The following is an 8,058-nucleotide window of genomic DNA, read 5'->3' as shown; positions in this document are numbered from 1 at the left end:
GGCCTGACTCCACCCCTCCATTATGACATCACTGCAATTGTGACATCACAGCGGCCTCTATATATAAGGCGTGTTCTCCCTCACTGGCTCAGTTAGGATTCAGCAGGTCACGAGACAGTTGATTGCTACAGTCACATCGACGCTGATGTCATTTGGCTCGGTTCTAGGGCCACTTACATTAGAACCTGATAAACGGGTTCTAGAGCTGCTTCCCTCCCACACAGGATAAGGTAAGTACCAATTATTGATTACAGATCACAAACAAATCTGAATTAAAGCACAAAGTTCTCCACAACACTAGAACCAGCAAATTGGAACGTTCTAGATAATGTTAATATTTTAATAGATTAGTTCTTTTTTACTTAGCAAGGATTTAATGGGCTTCACTATGAACCCTATGGCTGCTTCGCCATCAGCAGCCGGAGCCCAAGTGAGCACAATTGGCCATGCTCTCTTTCACTCTCCGGGCGGATAGATGGCGCTCTCCCCCTCATCACCTACATTGTGATTCTGGTTGGCACAGGCGTCTGTTAGCTGATGTATCAGAGCTGGGGATCCAGGGCTTTCCTCCAAGCACTTTGGCTGCCTAGTGATGCTGCATTGGCCACAGTTCAGAAAGAGGCGGTGGCTAACTTCACATGTATCAGAGGAGGCATGTGCTTGCCCGGGAGCATTGCAAGTGATGGGGGAGTCCTGGTGAGCGGGTGGGTTAGTTGGTTAGTAAAACTGGGGGGAAATTGGTCAGTCATAGCCTTGGTTTTTCAAACTGAAGCTGCAAAAGATCAAAAGCAGATGTTCTGATCATTTCAGCATCTGAAGTGCTGTTTACCGGTGAGGTTCTGGTGAGGTGTGCAGAATATAAAGCATAAGAGAGTCAGAAACACTCTTAAACCCTCAAAATGAACCGTTCACCTACTGAACCCTTTACCGTTCTGCTCCACCTTCCATACACAGGGAAACAACATGAAAACCGACGGTCCTCTGAGAAGCTTGGGCTACGAGTTGGTGGGCAGCCTCGGTGAAGGGACTTTCGGCATGGTGAAACTGGCCACGTCAGAAAGACACTCCGAACAGGTGGCCATTAAAATAATGAAGCCCCGAAGAAAAAATTCTAAATTCACTCGTAAATATCTGCCCCTGGAACTCGCCATCCTGAGAAGAGTGAGGCACCCTCACATAGTTCAGGTCCACGAAATCTTTCAGATGCCCAGCGGACAGGCTTACGTCGTGATGGAGGCTGCCATGACGAATCTCTTTCAAAAGGTCTGTGAGCTCTCCTTCATCCCCATGGACCAGGCCAGGACGTGGTTCTCTCAGCTTGTCTGTGCCGTGGTCTACCTGCACCAGCAGAACATCGCTCATCGAGACCTGAAGTGTATGAATGTTCTGCTGACGGCTGACAACCAAGTGAAGCTCACGGACTTTGGTTTTGGGCGATTTTACGAAGGCTTCCCCAAACTATGTCGGACATACATGTGCACTCCACTTTATGCTGCACCGGAGGTGCTTCTGCGTGTACCACATGATCCCATGAGGTCTGATGTCTGGAGTCTGGGCGTGATCTTCTACCACATGGTCACCGGGAGACTACCCTTCAAAGCCCCCAACAGGAAAAGACTCCCACTCCGCCAGCTCAGACCCCTGGAGTATCCCGGTAATGTGGAGGAGCCCTGTCGCGCCTTCATCTCGTACATGCTGCGCTACAATCCTCTCGTCCGGCCTTCGGCGACTAAGGTGGCCCAGCACCCTTGGCTGCAGACCAGCCAGGAGCCGTAAGTAAACCTCTGTGCTGAAGCTCCAGCATTAAGTTCCAGGTTTATATGTTCCTACAGGAGATTTACCTCTGATTTTCCATTTCAGGTTGCCGCACAGCTCCAGCAGTCTGGAGGTGCAGTCTGGGGTTCAATCCTCGAGCCGGTCTCTGTCTGTGAGAAGTTCTCCCTGTGTCTCTGAGCTACAGAAGAGGAACACCGTAAGTCATAGAACACACCTCACAACATTACAACAGTTCCTTCAGATTTCCACATAATCAAACAGTTACCATGGAAACAGAGTCATTTAGAGTGAGGTTTGGTGGGTTTGGTGGGAAACGCTCCATTCAAGAGGAACCTACCCAGTCAGAACTGTCTACAGTGGTGGTGAATGCAATCAGACGTCTGAACCTCTAAAAGCTCCCTCACAGTAAGGTACGCTGGAATACGCTGCCTGGCGCCTGAGACACCGTTCTATCAGAGAAAATCGCATCTGTGCAGCAGTCATGACGATGCCTGGTTCCGTTCACCACCACTGTACAGAAATACAAGTGGGGAACTGGTGGGGTCAAGGGTCCCATTGGTTCTTAACAACATTAGCTTCATGTAACGACATTCCAGCTGCCGTTCAGATCATGTTCAGGAATTTCCACCAGAGCGATTTGAAGCCAGACTGTTCAGGATACATCAGTAAAGGTCAGATTTGTGTGTAAATTCTATAACGACCCTTTCCTCTTCACCACAGGATCCAGAAGAGGCCAGTCCGAGCAGAGCAGCGACACACTCCTCCAGCAGTCGCACTCCTCCAGAGACTTCCACAGCTCATCCACCAGCAAGGTAAGATTCAGGATTACAGTTCACCCTGAAGTTTGGTTGTACTGTTCAGTCCAATACAGAGGTGTCAAACATACGGCCTGCGGACCGGAATCGGCCCAATTAAGGCTTAAGTTCACCATTAACCTCATTCCTGCTTCTGTACCATCTCCAGACGTATAGGCAGGTTCCTTGTGGTACCAGTTGAAGTCCAGGACTCACTTCAGCAAACACAGGAAGTGTTTCAGACTTCTTCCTGTTTGAGCAGAGATGTAGACGGGACATCGTCATCTTCTAGCTCTGGAGATGGGCTGGAGTTTGTCACGTGTCGAGAGGTTCAGCCTGAGCCAGAACACGGCAGCAGTGGAGCTTGCCGAAGCGTGGAGGTCGTGGGGGAGGAGTGCGGCTGCTTTGGCTGTAGCTCGTTTTGCGCTGCAGCTAAAGCTTGCCTAGTGGCACCAATTGTAAAAGCCTCCCACTCACTTCGAGAGAGGATGAGGAGGTTTTTCAGAGGTAAGTCTGTGGTGCGTCGCTCCTCCTCTCCTTCCCAGTAGGATGTCCGTCATCCTGCTGCCTCTGCTGAAGCTCCTGCTTGCTCGTGCGGAGCAAAGGCGTGACAGTGCAACTCCAGAAGTCCTGCTACCGCAGCCAACAGTGAAGAAGGGACCCAAGAGACAGAGGCTCCTCCAGTTTAAGGTATGGGAGTGGAGTGTTAAGGGACTGGGACAGCCCCCGATCTTTAAACTGCAAAATCACTTCAGATGATTGAGAAATGGTTCAGTTGCTCAGACTTTCTCTTATTGTCCCACAAACAGATCCTGATGATGAAGATGAAGAAGACTAATGTGGTCTCTATGTGGTGTCTAATGTGGCTTCTGGTAACGACAACATCCCACTTTCTCTCTATCTGATCACTGATTCTACTGCCATTTCCGTTATCTATCAGTCTATCCGGTGTCGACCAGAGGAGGATGGGTTCCTCTTTTGAGTCTTGGTTCCTCTCAAGGTTTCTTCCTCTTAGCATGAGGGAGTTTTTCCTTGCCACTGTCGCCACTGGCTTGCTCAAAAGAGGCTCAGACCCGGATTTCTGTAAAGCTGCTTTGGGACGATACCTGTGGGTGAGATTCTAGAGAGAGTGCAATGCAGTGACTCTGTTGTTCTGCTGGGAGAATTCAGCGCTAATATGGGCAATAACTGGAAAACCTGGAGAGGAAGGATCAGGGGAACGGCCTGTCTGATCTGAACCCGAGCAGTGAGTTGTTATTGGACTTCTGTGCTGGTCATGGTTTGTCCATAACAAACACCATGTTCAGACACAAGGTTGCTCACCTGTACTTGGTACCAGAGCAGCTTGGGCTTGGGTCATTTGATCTGAGGTCATGTGTTTCAGACACTCGGGTAAAGAGAAGTGCCAAGCTGTGACCTGATCTTCATCATCCAGTGGTGAGTTGGATCGGGTGGTGGGGTAAACAGCCACACAGACCTGGTAGGCCCAAACAAGTAGTGAGGGTCTGCTAGGAAAGGCTGCCATCCACAATACGTTCCACTCCCATCTCCAAAAGAGCTTCTCACATGTTCTGGAGGAGGTTGGAAACATGGAATGAGAGTAGACCTGGTTTAAGACCTCCATCGAGGAAGCTGCTGTACATAGTTGTGTCCAGAAGCTTGCTGGTGCCCATTACAGTGGACGCCAAAGAACCTTTTTGTGTCCACCTGCGGTGAGGGAGGCCATCAGGTGGAAGAAAGAGACTTTCTGAGCTCGGTTGGGTACTCCCACTTCTGCTAATGGGTACCAGCAGGCAAAATAGGTAGCAGCTTTGGAAGTGGCAGAAGCAAAATCCAGAGAATGGGAGGAGTTCGGAGAGGCCGTGGAGAATGACTGTCAAGGATTTTCTGGAAAATGCTCCGACAATACAGATGAGGAGTGAGGGACACTGTGGAAACTGTGCTCAGTAAGGGTGGTGAACCTCTGAACTCTGTGGACGTTGTTGAGCACTGGAAGGAAAGTCTGGAGGATCTTCTAATCCCAAGGAAAATGCCTCAGGGTGGTGGTGGTCCCCATTTTCAAGAAAGGGGGCCAGAGAGTGTGTGCAGACTTTAAAGGCTTCACACTTCTCAGCCTCCCTGGGAAAGTTCATGTCAGGGTACCGGAAAGGAGAATCCGTCCGACAGTTAAACCTCAGATGCAGGAGGATCAGTGTGGGTTCTGTTCTGGTCGTGAAAAGGTGGACCAGCTCTGCTGTTTGCAGACATTGCCCTTGTGGCCTCTACGTGTCAGGGGCCTCCACCACACACTTGAAGGGTTTGCAGCTGAGTGTGAAGCGGTCAGTATGAGAATCAGCACCTCCAAGTCTGAGGCCATGGTAGTATCCCGGAAAGGGATGGCGTGCTTCCTCCAGGTAAAGTGCGTAGGCCAAGCCCAGGTGGAGGCGATTTGTTGGCGAGTGATGGGAGAAGGGGTTGTGAGATCAGTGGTAGGTTAGGCGGCTGCAGTTGATCTATGTCCCCACCCTCACCTGTGGTCAGGAGGTTTGGGATTGCGGATACAGGCGGGTAGCTGGACTAATTCTTCATGGTGGAATGAGGAACTGTATTATCTGGAAGGGGCTTTAGGAAGGGGGTATCAGGGCTTGACCTATTGCCACCACGGCTGTGAGCTGGATCAAGCGGATGGAGAAGATGTATAGTTATGTCCTGAACGTCAGTTTAGCCATTAGAGAAATTTCTGAAATGACACTGTTAAGAAATAAAGCTTTGCTAAGCAGCTTCACCAGCCTGAGACGTTTCATCATTTTACCACAGAAAATATTCAGCATTTCTTTGGGATTTCTGGAAAATTAAGGTTCTAAAGAGAAAGCAGAACTTTTGTGTGCTCAGTTTAAATTCACCACTGCTAACACTAGAACTTTTAAATATATTTGTTTTGGTTAAGGCCACTTCTAACTTTATAACCTACCAACCATAAAGATCGGCCCACTAAAGCAAAGGCATTAGCTAGTTCTGTTGGCATAGGCCTTAATTATGCTAACTGGTAAATGGCGCATTGATAACACAAGCTTGCAGAATTAGCACAGTGAGAACTCATCAAAACCAGAATGCACGACACCAGGGACATGGGAAACATAAAAGTCAGAATGGTGGAGTATGAGGCTCTACATGAACAATTTATTGTGTCTTTACATTTCATCATGAAAAAAGCAGCAATTAAACACAGCCTATACTGAAAAGCCCAGTGTTGTCTGAGCAAACAGAAGCCGGATTATGAAGCTCTGCTGAACTGGATGTGTCTGGGATTTGTGAGACTACCAGGTAAGATGTTCGCCTAAAAGTGCAGTCAGTTAAGAATCTCATTAGAACCTCACCTCGCTTCACCGGAGCTGAAGAACCGATTCATTTCTCTGGGTAAGGATGTTCTGCTGTATGTTTGTCCTCCACAAAATGCAGACAGGCATTTGGGTGGATGTTCTAGATTAAGTTCCTTTAACCACAGAGGCAGGTTTAACTCAGGCTAAGACAGGCTAACTCCAGCTAGCAGGTTTAATTTAGGCTAGTAATAGCTAATAGTGTAATAGTTAGTAGTGAAGCAGAGTGCATGCTGACTATCTGAGGGTTGTTAGCAGGGTCGTTAGCAGTTCAGAAGATAGCATTATCTGCTACACAAGTAAATGTGTTTGTAGGTTTGTAAAACTGCAGCGCTATCATTAGCGTCCTGCTTCGCAACTGCAGTGCTAACGCTACACACTGAAAGGTTCTCCATTTACTCTGAGTTTAATGTTCTGTTCTGCAGGTTGACCTCCTGACTTCTTGATGTGTTGTCTGACGTCCCAGACATGACCAGGACACCAGCTGACCAGCTTCTAGGTGAGTAAAGTAAACTGAGATAGAATCAAACAGCAGGACAGGAGCTAAACCACTTAGCAACACCATAGCGATACCGTAGTAACCACCTACCACTACCCTCCAAACATCCACCTAAAGTCCAACAGAAACCATCCAGAAAAAGCAGGAGCAGATCTTCAGGTATCAGGATGTTAAATTTGTATGTTTTGCTCCAATCTTGTGCTCAGGTCAGAGGAGAGTCCACTCCTCCACCCACTGAGAGACACCAGCTCGAGGGACGAGGAGGCTCCCAGCAGGAAGGGCTCCCCCAAAGAGAGCAGAGACACAGAGAACTGACAGCTCACCAGCACTGAAACTATAACACACACTCCAACACACACCGTAACACTCTATACAACACAGCTGACCCTGACACACACCTACGACCCCACCCTGACATAGGCATACGACCCTGACATCTAAGGAGAAGTTCAGGAAGCTCTCAGATTTGGCACAGAATCTTCTGCCCAACACTGACAGTTGATGGACTGGCATGAAGACTGTTCATGTAATCCAGCACAACATGAAAACACCACCTGTAGATATGATACAGTGACCACCCTACAGCATCCCAGAGGCCACGCTACAGCTAAAAACAGCCTCAGGCACTCAAATAGGATTGGTAAGAAGGCTCACAGCACACAGTATAAACCACTTTGATTGGTTCGAGGATAATTCAGTGAATGATTGAGCTGCTGTTCTTTAACCAAACCCCTTTCCCTTAAAAATTACCAGATAAATAGTTTTATTTGGGTCTTAATGGAAAACTTAAACTGTCCCGTTTTCCTATCCCAGATTCCCGTTGCCATACATTCCTTCCTGCAGCAGATGGAGGTCAACTCAACTCAAGCACCCAAGCTCAGAAATGATAGAGTGTGAGAGAGCGCGAGAGAGATGGACACTTACCTTCTGCACAATCCTTTTGGCTCGTGCTGAGTCATACAGCTCAAGCAGGCTCTCCTCGGGCCTCTGTCTCCTCCACCGGCCGCACCTACACCCATCCTGGTAGAAACCCACATTATTCTGGTCAGGAGATGAAGAACCAGCTCAACAGCCATTAGGAACATGACAAATGAACTATAATGCAAATTTGGCGATGACATCATTTAGCTACTTGTAGGACAGCCAATGACTTATAATTCTAAATCGAATTTGCAATTGTGGTATAAAAATGAGATCATGTACATATATGCCTCGTTGTTCCATTGAACTCCTCTCATTAAGATTCCCAAGCTGTTAAACCTTGGATATTTTCGTTTTAAACCATTGTAAACTGCAGTGGATCAGTAAATGAAGTTGTATTTACTAGTGGGACACTTGGAATTCTAAATGTGATGTGTAATTGTTTAATAATCAAAATAATAAATGAAAACAATCACACCTTTCATACGCTGTTTCAGCTCCATTGTGTCATGGTACGTTGCTTGGCAGTTCAATAAAAGGAAATAAACAACTTGTAAGAATTGTAAATTACACTCGATCAGCCAGTAAGGTCGTATTTACAGATGGAAAACTCGCAAATCAAGATGAAACATGGGTTTAGGAGGTGTGACTTTGCCTTGTTCTGTGGAGCTCCTCTCTATAACATTCCTAAGCTGTTAAACCTTGGACATTT

General features: G+C 47.6%; 1 protein-coding gene across 1 annotated transcript; it reads left to right on the top strand.

The window, feature by feature from the left end:
- Positions 1–963: 963 nt before the first annotated feature.
- Positions 964–6,757, top strand: LOC140538796 (testis-specific serine/threonine-protein kinase 6-like). Its single transcript, XM_072661308.1, has 7 exons — positions 964–1,772; positions 1,861–1,972; positions 2,497–2,588; positions 2,833–2,964; positions 3,119–3,260; positions 3,380–3,442; positions 6,632–6,757. The coding sequence occupies exons 1-7, from the start codon at positions 964–966 to the stop codon at positions 6,755–6,757; spliced, it is 1,476 nt and encodes a 491-aa protein (XP_072517409.1).
- The last annotated feature ends 1,301 nt before the right edge of the window (positions 6,758–8,058 follow it).

The sequence above is a fragment of the Salminus brasiliensis genome, chromosome 18, assembly GCF_030463535.1.
Source record: "Salminus brasiliensis chromosome 18, fSalBra1.hap2, whole genome shotgun sequence".
In the NCBI taxonomy this organism is placed as follows: Eukaryota; Metazoa; Chordata; class Actinopteri; order Characiformes; family Bryconidae; genus Salminus; species Salminus brasiliensis.
The sequence above is the reverse complement of the archived record's forward strand: the minus strand, read 5'-3'. Positions and strand labels throughout refer to the sequence as shown.